The 13,814-nt window shown below is 43.7% G+C and overlaps 1 protein-coding gene across 10 annotated transcripts in view; it reads left to right on the top strand.

Moving 5' to 3' along the window:
• The window catches only part of DLC1 (DLC1 Rho GTPase activating protein), a 515,079-nt gene that overhangs the window by 483,125 nt on the left and 18,140 nt on the right, over nucleotides 1-13,814 (top strand). For 9 of the 10 annotated variants that reach the window (XM_070068489.1, XM_051832521.2, XM_051832520.2 and 6 more), the window contains 3 exons: nucleotides 363-434; nucleotides 4,743-4,824; nucleotides 11,575-11,638. In XM_070068489.1, coding sequence (XP_069924590.1) covers nucleotides 363-434; nucleotides 4,743-4,824; nucleotides 11,575-11,638 — 218 coding nt within the window. Of the gene's footprint in view, nucleotides 1-17; nucleotides 435-4,742; nucleotides 4,825-11,574; nucleotides 11,639-13,814 lie in introns of all 10 variants that reach the window. The other variant, XM_070068493.1, reaches the window with a different exon arrangement.

A 13,814-nucleotide genomic window follows, 5' to 3' on the forward strand; every position in this document is an offset into this window, starting at 1 on the left:
AAAAAAAACTAGAGCAGGTTTGGCCAGCCAAGCTTCAGATTATTTGTTCAATTCCCCTTCAATGTACTCATTATGCCCTATTTTCATAATCAATCGTAACCACAACATTTCAGAAGCAGCATGGAGTCACTTACTGCTGGGACCTCATTTTTTTTAAAGGAAAGATATATTATGTGCATTTTAAATGTCTGAAATGACGCATACAAGGTTAACTCATTTGAATGAAGTGGAGTTGCTTTATCCATATTTCCTACAGAAGTCCTGTTTTATTGGCATAAAAAAAATCAAAGTTTGTTAAGGAACAAGAAGCGTGGCAAGACACACTTGGCTAACAGTTCTGTCTTCCTTCTGCTCTGTTTCAGAAATTGAAGCCAAGGAAGCCTGTGATTGGCTACGGGCGACTGGTTTCCCCCAGTACGCGCAGCTTTACGAAGGTAAGCTGGGAGTGCCGGGTTTTCAGCATGACTGGAATCCTCGGTTCTTGATTGTTGCTCATATCTATGAGTTACTTTCAGACTTCATGTAGTTATCTGAGTATCTCACTTAAAAATAAGTCCCACCCCCAAACAAAAGCTAAGATAACACACCTAGGTGCCTCCCCATTCTGTCCATCATCCTGAAACCTCCCTTCATCATTTTCTTAACCACATTTGTTAAAAAGTACATTTTTTTACAGTTGTTTTCACTTTTACGTAAAGGGTTTGATGCTGCATGCAATCTTGGCAGGGTTTAATTTCCTCGCTCCGTGTTGCGTTGTGAAGATTCTTCTGTCCCGTGTGTGCCTGCCGTCGGTGTGCTTTGCTGTCCTGTAAGATATCAGCTCCCTGTGCGGTGCCATGGGTCATTGTTACTTCAGCTTTTTCTGCTGTGCTGTTTTACACGATAGTATTGTGAATGTTCTCACACCTATCTCTTGAGTAGGTGTGTGATAATCTATCTTGTGTACCTATGTAGAATTGCCTAGTGATAAAGATTTTGTATAACCAATTGCATAATGTCAGTTTCTTCGAAGTGCTTAGACTGATTTTCACTCCTACCAGGGATGTCTGAAGGTCGTTTGGGTGCACACACTCCCAGCACTTGGTATTCTCAGACTTTAATTGTTGCCTGTAAGAAGACGTTGTACTGATCATGACTTCTGCATCCTGACTTGATTCACGTGGCCATTGGTGCTTGGTTCCCTGTGAAATGTCTCTGGCCCGTTTTTCTTATGATTGTGCTTTTCTCAATGCGTTGTAAGAGCTCATTTTTTATTGGTCTTGAATTAACAGATATCCTCCCCGCAGTTTTGTAATTAGATGTTTCACTTTTCATGAGGTTATATTTTGATAAATACTACTTTTTCCCCCCTGTGGCATTTCATTTCATTTCTTTTTCCCTTAAAGAAACATTTACCTTTAAAAAAAAATCAAGATCTGGACAGGAGTTTTACCCCTCCATGTTCTCATCAGTGCACCAGGCCCACTGCACGCTATTCTAGGACGGTGAAGAGCGCAGGTCTGGCTTATTGTCCAGATTCCCTGGACGGGCAGCGTGTGCTCTCTGCGTGTTCAGATGACTACACCGTTCATTTAAAATGGAGGTTTCATTATACTCTTTAAGAAGTCGTAGACCTGGACTGGTAACTTGCAGGCCGGCTGAGTAAGTGGACTGATTTCCTAGCCTATGATAGCTGTCCTTTCTCCCAGTAGTCCAGTCTGATTGTGTGATATTTTCCCGTGGAAATGGAGTCTGAATTATTTCTTATTATTCCTCCATGTCAGAAGACACCATTTCTTCTCTCTTTTTGTAAAGGTATTCGGTTAATCCCATGCTTTATCATGGTGGGATTGCTTATCTTCCCTTTGGAGGGTTTTCCACCTGTGAAAGGGCTTTGGAGTAGGGAGGCAGACTTGCATTCTCTTAGATTTTCAATTCACAGCTCTACTGGAGATAGGAAAAGATAATTACATTTGCAGTGACGCTGAAGTGGCTGTCCCTTTGTTCTGCTGTTTAGAAATTAAATTTCCTTCAATTATGTCCATTTTTGGTGTTGAGTTGCTGCCAGGTGGCACTTTCTCGTGATGCGTGTTTGCTCAGTCCCCAATTCTACAACACAAAGTGCATTTTCACAAGTGATACTGCAGGGGGATAGGGTGGTGGGGAGTCCCTTTATGTGGACAAGTCCTTTGAAGCCTCAGTGCCTGGGAGGTAGACGGACATTGTTCCAGGAATCGCTGACCGCTCATCCTGCCCCTGTGTGAGGATGAACGCCCGCACACCACACCAGCCCACACATTCCTTGTCTTCCTGTTTAGCTTTATTTTGGTACTTGGCAATTTACACTTCCTGCCTTTAAGCACAAGCTCAAAGCTGGGCTCTGAGGATTATTTCTGTACGTCAGAGGCAGTCCTTACAGAAGAGTCAAATAAGAGAAAATCACTCATTTCATCCTGTCCTTCCTCACTCACGCTCAGTCCCCTACCAGATTTTTAAAAACAAAATTAGAAGATGAATCCGGATCAGAAAAGTAACCTAAAATACAACACAGGGTTTGCTAAGTTAGAAATTGCTGGAATAACACGGTTGCCTCCTCACATAACTTAACAGGCATGTGACCTTTGTAGTTGACATTTACAGGTTCGATGGGATACTCTCTGGGTACTAGAAGGTACATTCTTAGTGTGCTGTTTGGTGTAGCAGTTAAGACACCTGCATCCTGTATTGGACTGCCTGGGTTTGAGTCCCAGGTCTACTCCAGATTCCGGCTTCCTGTTCATGCACACCCTAGGAGGCAGCTGGTGACCACTCCGGTACTTGGGTGAGTGGGAGACCCAGATGGAGTTCCAGCCTCCTGGCTTTGGTCTGGCCTAGCCCAGGTAGATGGGGAGTGAATCGGTGGATGGCATATTTGTCTCTCAGACTCTCTCTTTCTCTGCCTTTCAATAAATACAAGTTAATATATATTAAGTTTATATATAAATTCTTGCATTAGTATCACCTCTACTAATACAGCCATTCATTTCTTAACTGCCGGGCTACATTTTGGGAAATGCATCATAGTGTCTAAGATAGCCATGATGTCATGAGATGACGTGACCTTTTTGGGACTGTTGTTATACATGTGATCTGTCGTTGAAATCATTATGCAGTATGTGACTGTATTTAGGGTTGTGGTGTCTGTTCCAAGTGAAGTAGGGTATCACAGCCTTCGGTGAGTCCCTGTCTACCTTGCTTCCCGTGGCAGGTACCTTATGCTCACTAAGAGCCTCTTACATTTCCACTATACCACTGCCACGTACCATTTCTCTGAAAGAGGCTTGGTCTGCATATAAATTAATGAAGACATAGAATCCTGCAAGCCTAAATTTCGCATATTTCGTGTTCTTCATACTTCCATGAGTCTGCCTGTATTTTCATTCAGGGAACAATGGCATTCATCAACTCTAACCTTTAGAAAAAAAAGACTATAAATTAACATTCATTGTGACAACATTCATTATAATAGTTGTCAACATTGTAGAAAAAAGTATGTTAAGTATTTTCTCTGGAAAATAGATTACAGGGAATAAGAAGTTCCATGGCGTTCTGTAAAACCAGTGACCTAAGTTAGAAATGCAAAACCTTAGGAACAGTCACGCACTGCCGAGTCAGATCAGGAACTAGAACCTTGCTTACTGCTCACCTCTCCTGAATTACTGGCAGTCCTGTTGATTCCAGCAAGGCCCTTTGGAAGGCCAGAGGGATTTTTTTAGATTATGGAAATCCTGGTTTCCTGCTGTGATGACTTTTCCCCCCACCTATTCCTAACCCACAGTTGCACAAAAGAACGCTTAATCTTGACATTGTGTAGGCATTCTACTGGGAAGGCCCTTTGTTTACCCTAATAGGTGGGACTCCAAAAAGGGTGATAACTTGCTTTTACCTGCTGGCATTCTCAGAGCTGTTGTAAATTTCCACCAAGGGGCTGTGTGTGGTTCCCCTCTCTGCCCTTCTTGGAGACGTGTGTCTACAAGGGTCGTCTAGACTGTACAGAAAAGGGGATTTCTCCATGGAGCTGACTTCGTCTCTCTTTGTTCTTTTCCAGTTCTGAGGCAACTTCTTCAGTGTTCAGAAAGCATTGAACTCTTGACAAATTAAGAGATTCGGGATTTTCTTGTCTACTGCACTTTAGCCCTTTGTTTTAAGGGGAGTTGTATAAACTGAGAAGCCAGGTTGAAGTCCTAGTATTTGTTTAAAAAGACCCTATCTTGAATTCTCTTTAGCTCTTAATGTCAAGTAAATGGCTTAAATTCCACTGACTTGCCTTTGGTTTCTGGATGCTTCCTTAGCCCAATTCCCATCCCCCACCCCGCCTCTTTTTTCTCTAGTCACTTGTGAACAGACACGCACATACACACACACACACAAACACACCAAAAAGCCAGCTACATTAAAAGGGGTGATTCCTTCTAGCATTTGTTCTGGCTTAAGTTACAGTCTGTAATAAGGGTTCATTGCCTGCTGGCTTGTTCTGAACCACTCCTCGTAGACAGAAAGCAGAGTTTCCAGATCACATTAGTGCCCAGTCTCTTTTAGGACCCTGATACTGAGTTGTCTGATGTTGCTTTTTCTCCCATAGCCCTTCATAGGGAACGAGATAGCCCACACGGAGTAGGTCCTTCATACCTTGCTTGGGAAGTTCTCCCTCGCTTCACTAAACTGTGCTGGTTTCACGGGAGGTAGGCCCTCAAGAAATGCAGTTGTTTCTGTTTTTCTTGCAGATCTCCTCTTCCCCATCGACATTACCCTGGTCAAGAGAGAGCATGACTTCCTGGACAGAGATGCTACTGAGGCTCTGTGCAGGTAAATGGACATCTTTTTCTTAAGAGCGTAGAACTTTTTGCTGTGAGAGGTTTTGTTTGCTCTTGTTCCGGTTATGTCAGGCCTCTGATGAGCAAGTGGTGCAGTAATCTGCTCTAAATCATGAGCCTTTTAATTAAACGTTAGGTAAAGTCCTTTTATTTAGTATTGGTATTCAAACAGCATCCGCACTATTTTAGGAGATCCTCAAATAGTAGGCTCTGCATTTGATACCACATGGTTGCTGAAAGAGGTGACTGCCAGATGGTTTGGAAACCTGGAATAGGATTTTGTAAAAGGTAATGTGCTTGCCCACACAGCCCCAACCAGGTCCCCTGCCAGTGGGAGCCGCTGTTTCCGTGAAGAGAAGTAGTGCATCCAGGGGGAGAAAATGGAGGTGGGACTTAGGGCAAGTTCGAGACAGGACCGTTGCTTGAATTCCAAGGAAAGCTCCTTGGAACCTCTTCAGTTTGCTGAGGTATAAAATGGTAACAATGGGATTAAATGTGGCTGTAAAAGAACTCAGCACAGTCTTTCACCTACAGGAGACAGGCAGTAAATGAGCACTGATCTGACCTGAGAATTAAGCTGTCAGAAAGCCGAGGAGCAGCTCAGGGAAGTACTAAAACCTGTAGCAGGCGACGATGGGGCACTGATAGGCCTTTCTAACTCTTCATGACATTTTTATTCATTTTAAGCTATTCATCCTTTGTCATTTTTCTCAAAACCTTAACAGCTGTAAAACTGAATTCTGGAAAAATATTATATTTGTATGTTTATTTGATTTTAAAGTTAAAATCAATTTTCTTTTAATTATGGTATTTATTTTAACATCGTTAAGGTGTCATGACATCCACTGTTGGGGTAATTCATAAAATTCATGGAAAAGTGGAATTAAAAGATTTACTTTGGATATAGAAGTGTTTAAATCCATGTATATGAAGATAATCCAGAAAGTTTATGAGTAATGTATAGTAGGAAAAAACCATGCCTGAGTTTCAAATTTTTTGCACAAAAAATAAACTCAGCTGTTCATCTCATTTTCCATGAACATCTTTAAGTACTCTTATTGTGTCTTTGGAGGCCACTGTTCAAGTCCAACTAAATAGCTGTTTAGAAATGCCCGGGTGTGTGCACATTTTCTGAAAGGAACTTGATTCCAAGTCTTGTGCTTTATTGTGTAATATCATAGCTATGTCATCTGGACTGAAAACATGGCACCAATGCAGTTTTGAAAAGGGAAGAAGTCGGCATCTGGAATATGAACTACCCCAGACATTTTTTAAATGGTTTATTGCTTAGCTGTGGAGCAGAATTAATTTATTTCCAGTTCATCATGGTGATAATGCACTTGGATGAGGCCACTCATAAGATGCAACTGAGGAAATATTTCAGCATTGCGCCATACCGTCCACTTCACACATTTTTAAGCTATTCAGGATGTGGACCCTCTGAGCAACCACAACAGCTTAGGAATTCCTGGGTCACAAAAATACCACTGTAGCATTTCAGCCCAAAGGGTCATGACTACATTCTTTTTCCAATACTGGTTTTTTGGCTTTTTTTTTTTTTTTTTTTTTTTTTGTCTTGGAGTATCTGCTTCTTTCCTGGGTAGAAGCAAGGGCATGCACTGCACTTGAGCTGTGAGTCACTCACCTTAGCGGTCAGTGCGGTCTGAGAAGCCACCTGTGCTCCCAGATCTTGACGGAGAGGGCCTGGGCCCGTGTGCGGGCTCTGCAGCGCGTTCTGAGTGGGCTTCCCGTCGCCTGGAGGAGAAGGTGCAAACAGGGCTGTCAGAATGCTGTAAAAGCTAACTCATGGGGCTCAGAGTATTCCTGAAAGCCTTGCCGTGGACTTTCTTTTGCAAAGAGAGGATTCACAATTCGCAGTAACAGCCCCCAGCTTGATGGAAACCCAGTGGCTATGACCTGAATGTTCACATGAGTAGAGGTTTTGGTTTTCTGTTTTGTTTTAAGCTTTATTTGTTTACTTGAAAAGCAGAGCCACAGAGAGAAAGAGAGATCTTGCATCAGCTGCGCCAGACCTTCCTCCAGGTCTCCCACATGGGTGCAGGGGCCCAAGCACTTGGGCCGTCTTCCACTGCCTTCCCAGGCACGTTAGCGGGAAGCTCAATCAGAAGTGGAGCAGCCAGAACTCATGGTGCCCATATGGAATGCTGGCATTGCAGGCGGTGGCTTTACCTGCTACACACAATGCCGGCCCCATGAGTAGACTTTCCATGGAGATGACTCCCCCTTTGAAATGCCCAGGCAGATGTCCAGGAGGAAATGATGGGAGCCACATCCAGCGTGTTTCTGTCCCTTCCTTTGACCGCTCTCAGTGGTCAGCAGCTTAGCTGGGACACTTGCCGTACTGACAATGTGATATTCATTTCATGTACTAGATCTGCATACTCCGATTGCCTTCTCTTCCCTTGGAATTCCACAGCCAGCAAGCGATGAAGCTCTACTGCTTTGTATTTGAAAGGCAGAGTTACTCAAATTGGCGAGTGATCCCATGTATATGTTGGCATTTTAATGAATTAAAAACATTTTTATATCTGCGGCCAGCGTTGTGGCATAGCGGACAAAGGCATCCCATACAGGAGCTGGTTTGAGTCCCAGCTGTTCCACTTCTGATCCAGCTCCCTGCTGATGCCCATGGGAAAGCAGTGGAAGATGGCCCCAGTGTGTGGGCCCCTGCACCCACATGGAGATCCGGATGGAGCTCCTGGTTCAGCCCCAGCTGTTGTGTCTATCTGGGGTGTGAACCAGTGAGTAGACAATCTCTCTGTCTAACTCTCCCTCCCCTCCTCTGCCTTTCAAATAAATGAGAAGTTTTTTGTTTTTTTTTTTTTTTAAATGTATATCTGTAATATTTGCAGATCTTAATAGGAGCTAATCTCTCTTAATAGGGATTGTTTGAGAAAAATGTTGATACTGTCTTAAACGCAGATCTTGGTAATGACCAAAAATTACACTTAAGGGACTTACTAGGTTTTCTGGATTTAAACTACCAACCTACATGGTCATGTTGTAGAGGATCTAAGTATTTTATGTATGATTCTTTGGAGAAACTGGCTTTTGTCCCAGTCTTGTTTGCTTTGCTGTATAATCCAAGCAGGATAAAGCAAGATGCTGACTGAGTTATGCCCAATATTATCTTGTTTTGAAGCCCAAGACTATCTTGTCTTGAAGCGTGTATGGGTTACATTATGAGAGCTGTGGTCCCGGATGCCTCTTGTGAAATGCTGTCTTTCTGTAGCTTTGGGAAAATACCCTAATACCCTGTTCCTTGGGACATAAAACTGACTCATATGAACACACCAAACAACTATGTACATCAAATGGTAGTTGTTGAGTGAACATCAAATACACACACTCTCATCTTCCTGTATGTTCTTTGCTGTTAAACAGCCCTGGAGATGCCTAACGTATATAAAGCAAGCCACCTCGCAGTAGGTTTTAACTTTGGTGTGGTTTCTCTTCTGGTAAAAGGGAAGGTAGTAATTTTGTAAAGCAACTGCACTAATTCCAAGAAAGCAGCTGTAAGAATTGTAACAATTTTTATGTGTCAGATCCTGCTGGGGACATTGTTCCTTTTTCCTTCATATCTTTTACTTCTCCCCTCTTTTTATTTTAAATATGATGAGGCCCAGATCCATGCTTTTATGAAGGTGCGTGCAGCTGCATGCAGCAAAGCTCAAACCTTTGATAGCCCACCCTGGGGCTCCCTCCCTCTTCAGAGAAGGGTACAAGTAGCTGAGGAGATAAGACGGATACATTCCAGTGGTGCTGAGACCTGGGACAGCCCCCAGTGGGGTGGGAAAGGCCACAGCTCCTAGATACATGCTCTATGACACATGTGCATTTCAGCCACCCACATGAGGAATAATACTCAAGATTTACCCTAAGTTGCTACTGTCTCTTACTGCTAATATGCATTCTAGAAAGGACTGCAGAAGAGACAGATGCCTTTAAAAGATTCATGAAAGATTCGTATTACGGAAAAATCATGAATGAACTTCAAAACAAACTTGTCTGTAACTCCGTTTCCACAAACTCTTATATTGTGTTTCAGTGTCAGAGACACCTTGTTTTAATGGAGTGACCTTGGACAAGTTGTGTGACCTGTAAGCCTCCATTTTTCATATAAAATGAAGGTGAATTGTATCTGTGTGACCTCAGGCTAGTCTGAGGATGAACCTGAGATAGTACAGATGAATTGCTTAGCATAGCCCCAGACTCAGAGCCCGCCCCTGCTCATCTGGCTGGAATATTTTGCTTTCAATTTTTAATTGGCATATAATATTCCCTCATATTTATAGGGAACACTGTGATGTTTCAGTACATGGATGCAATGTGCAATGATCCACTTAGCATATATAGAATAGTTAGCATATGCATCGCCTCAAATGTTTATCATTTCTTGATTGGGAACATCAAAATCTTCCTCCTAGCTATTTTTAAATATGCAGTAAGTTCTTGCTAACTGTAGTCACCCTTCTGTGAACTTGATTCTCCTATGTTTGTGCCTGATGACCAGCTAACCAGCCCCACTGTCCTTGGTTCCCGAGCCTCTGCTAATCACTGTTTCTGTGAGGACAGTGTGTTTTCTAGCCAGAACTATTATTTAATGTCTGTACTCTCTGTAAGTAGATAATAAGATCCCCCTAGTAGGCACTCCTCTGCAGATCCTTCAGGACAAATGATAACCCCAGAAGCCTCGGGGAAAAGCTCTGGGCTTCAGGATTGTCCTGCTTTTATCCTGGTGCTACCAACATGGAAAGGTAATGTGGACCTTCATAAAACTAGCCCCTTGGGTCTTAAATTTGAAGTCAGTCTCTCCCCAAACCCCACACAGGCCTCCATGCCTAGTAAATTCGGTTATAAACACCACTCAACCATTAAAGCTCAAATGAAGTCAAGTAGGTATTTGATTACAGATTTGATTAATGAAACCCAGAGCTGAGGCCAACTGTAACCATTTCACGTTCTTTAAGTCGTGGACTCAGAACACCGAGGGTTAAGTCATTTACGTAATTGATACCCCATGCAGAGGAACCTCATAGCCACTCATTTTTAAAGTCTGTAGGCTTCTTCTTGGTTATTTGTTTTCTGTCCCTCCCCATCCACAAAGCGAATATTTCAGAGCGTGGTCGCTCTGCAAGTTATCTTTGTTTATTCTATAAACAGGCTACCATATAATCTGTGAAATCAAAGGCCAGCTTATCAGGCAGGCGAAAATACTTTCTATCCTGGTGCATCAGAGTTGTCAGACAAGTTGCAAGAACAGGATCAGGAAGATAAAGCGGGGAAGAGGTCCCCTGGTCAGTCTGAATTCCTGTGAATTGAATGCGCTTATCCTACGGGAGGGAGGGGGACAATTGCAATATTGGAAAAATCTGGAGAGCGGGTGGGGGCGCCCTGATAGGAGACGGCAGACAGACACATGTGAGGAGGGCGGCGTGAGGATCATCTGGAAGATGTTAGCCTGCAGGGCTGTCATTCACACTTTCACAGCACATTTAACCCTGCATATTTCAAGAGGCTTTTTTTTTTCCCCAAGCTATTCCATTATTTCCCCATGAGATTTTTTTTTTAAAGTATTTCAATTTCAATGAAACCAGATTATTTCCCTGATTTTAAATTGCCCTTGCTGTTTGGCAAGAGTAGAAAAGTATGCAAAGTTAAAATACAACTTCTTGTGCCAAAGAACAGTCCAATCTGAGTGCTTATTTTTAAACGCAGTGAGATTTTGATCCCGGGAGTTACGGCGTACAGTTTTTAGAGTCATTGGTGCTGTGGCGCTGACAATACCGACCATGATCCAGGCCTGTACAGGAAGTTACACGAGGAATTGGGCGTGAAGGAGGGCTCAAGTTTCCTTTCTGTACGAGAACGCACTACAATTTTAGACAGACTGTCCGAGATTACTACTCCTCAGAGCTGGCTAAAGCTTGTTTTATTGTTGTATTTGAACTTTAGATTTCAGATAGAATGCACTTTACCTGGCCAGTCCCGCTTTGCTGTGAAAGGGGACACGCGTTTTGTTTCTCTCCACCTAACGGCTCGGTATGGAGGTTATGGGAACAGTGCGCTTCCTCGCAAGCATTGCGGCTTGTTCCATGAAGAAGGAAGGGCACGCAGCAGTGTGGTGTGCCATTTCCATACAACAGTAGAAATCAGATTGAAATGAAAAACTTCAGAAATACAAAGCTGTTTTAAAGTGGAACTCACCTTTTTTTTTTTTTTTTTTTTTTTTGGACAGGCAGAGTAGACAGAGAGAACGGTCATCCTTCCGTTGGTTCACCCCTGAAAGGGTCGCTACAGCTGGCGCGCTGCGCTGATCTGAAGCCAGGAGCCAGGTGCTTCTCCTGGTCTCCCATGGGGTGCAGGGCCCAAGCACTTGGACCATCCTCCACAGCACTCCCTGGCCACAGCAGAGAGCTAGACTGGAAGAGGAGCAACCGGGACAGAATCCGGTGCCCCAACCGGAACTAGAATACAGGGTGCTGGCACCACAGGTGGAGAATTAGCCAAGTGAGCCGCGGCACCAGCCGGAACTCACTTTTAAAAGAAATGTTTAGTGCTCTTCTATTTTATTAGATTTATTATACATATCATTATTTATATTTTATTATAGATATTAGTGGATTCAGAGAGACTCATTAAAGATCAATTGTTTGGAAAAAAATATTATCCACCCCTCAGTGGTTTCCTTTCTTGGCTAATGTTATGTCTTTACTCACAGGCGTCTAAATACTCTAAACAAATGTGCAGTGATGAAGCTAGAAATCAGCCCTCACCGGAAGAGAGTGAGTATTTGAATTATTTAATAGGATGGGAGGAAAATGAATGGGCAAATCAAAAACTGGATTCTGTGTTTTGTGTTTTGTTGTTTAAGATTTATTTTATATATTTGAAAGTCAGTTACAGAGAGAGATCTTTCATCTGCTAGTTCACTCCCCAAATGGCCACAAGGGTTGGGGCTGGGCCAGGCTGAAGCCAAGAGCTTCTTCAGGGTCTCCCACATGGGTAGCAGGGCCCAAGCACTTGGGCCATCCTCCACTGCATTCCCCAGGCGCATTAGCAGGGAGCTGGATAGGAAGTGGAGCAGCCAGGACATGAACCAGTGCCCATATGGGATACCGGCACAGCAGGTGGTCGCTTAACCCGCTACACCACCACGCCAGCCCAGATTCTGTGTTTTGTACTAGATTTTGTTTCACAAACTCTCATTCCAAAAGCATCTCATGTTTAAAGTTAAAATCAAGTTTACCAAAGACCAACCTCAAGTGGTCAAAACCCATCATAGTGGCTAGCTGATTGATTGCTCTTTTTTTTTTTTTTTAAGATATATTTATTTACTTTGAAAGAATACACAGAGAGAAGGAGAGGCAGAGAGAGAGAGAAAGAGAGGTCTTCCATCTGCTGGTTCACTCCCCCAGTTGGCCACAACAGCCCGAGCTGCGCCGATCTGAAGCCAGGAACCAGGAGTTTCTTCTGAGTCTCCCACAAGGGTGCAGGGGCTCAAGGGCTTGGGCCGTCTTCTACTCCTTTCCCAGGCCATAGCAGAGAGCTGGATCGGAAGTGGAGCAGCCGGGTCTCAAACTAGCACCCATATGGGATGCTGGCACTGCAGGTGGCAGCTTTACCCGCTATGCAGCGGCGCCAACCCCTGTCTTCTTTTTTTTTTTTTCTGACTTGAAGAAATCATCTCTTGTTTTGCTTCATTAATTCAATGCCTACAGCATATCAGAGGGTGCAGCTTGAGGAATCCTAATAGATCTTTCTAGAGAAGATAAAATCCTAAAGATCTTTGGGATCTCTTCTGTCTTGCAATAGACAGCAGTAACTACATGTCAAAGCTGTAGAGATGACATGGAAGGCAGCTTGTGGGGTACTGAAGAAGAGTTAGAGATTCGGAGGCAGGAAAGGGACTGGGAGGAGGAGAGGCAGGCGGGAAGCCCTGCACATTGAAGTCAGGCAGTGGCACGGAACTGAACTGGGCGGTTTTTTCTTCTACCTGAGAGCTGTGTAAGGCCCTTTTATGCACTCTCAGTTGAAGAGGTGGGTGTAGTCATGGGAGTATATGTCACAAATTAGAGTAAACAGGAATACGTTTGGTCAAAGAACCCATTTCTGACTGCCCAGAGTACAGATTTTAATTATCCCAGAGACCTTGACCTGCAGAAAAGTTGCCTTCTTGGGGAGTTAAACCTTTTAAACAAATGAGCTGGAACCTCAGCACCCACTGAGCTGTGTAGAGAGGAGTCCAGCAGTCAGCGTGGAATGCTCTCTACTCGCTGTCCTGTGAAACGTGGGTCATATGATATTTTCCACACCAGTGGGAAAGAGATGTGGCATACTGAGTTGTGCCTTTTGATATCCCGCCTAAAGGGCCCAGATGCAGTAGTCTGTGACAGCATTTCCCTGGGTCCTGCACATAAATCAGGCATAAGCCACAAAGATGTCATTACTCAGTGTTTACGAATGCTCCGTGCTGTGCTGTCAGGACCGGGTATTTGGGAAGCCTTGTGAAATTGCCTGCAGCACGTCTCGGGTTGAAAGTTCACAGGACACTTAGGGCATGCGATCCAGACCCCGTGTCTGATGGGGGAGGGGGAGGAACAGGTAGGAGGAGACCACGTTTAGAACTGGAGAGCGCTGATGGCTCCCCTCAAGGTTAGTAGGCGATCTTGTACATTTTTAGGGTGGCAGAAGTTTAGCCCTCTTCTTAGAGTTTGAAAATTACCTCTTTAATTGCAAAAGGGAATATAAACACATACTATCAACAGGCAGCAGAACTGGAGGCTGTCCAGAGGGAGTCTACCCGTTGCTGACTCCAGTTCAAAATATTTTGCATGCCTGAAATTTTCACCGATCTCCATTAAAGACTGGCCTATAGATCAGAGTTTCTGTAAAATAACTCTCATTTAACTTGCAACACTCCATCCAGGCTTTCTTCTGTTAAATACTTGAAATGCACCT

The sequence above is a fragment of the Oryctolagus cuniculus genome, chromosome 2, assembly GCF_964237555.1.
Source record: "Oryctolagus cuniculus chromosome 2, mOryCun1.1, whole genome shotgun sequence".
NCBI classification, from domain to species: domain Eukaryota; kingdom Metazoa; phylum Chordata; class Mammalia; order Lagomorpha; family Leporidae; genus Oryctolagus; species Oryctolagus cuniculus.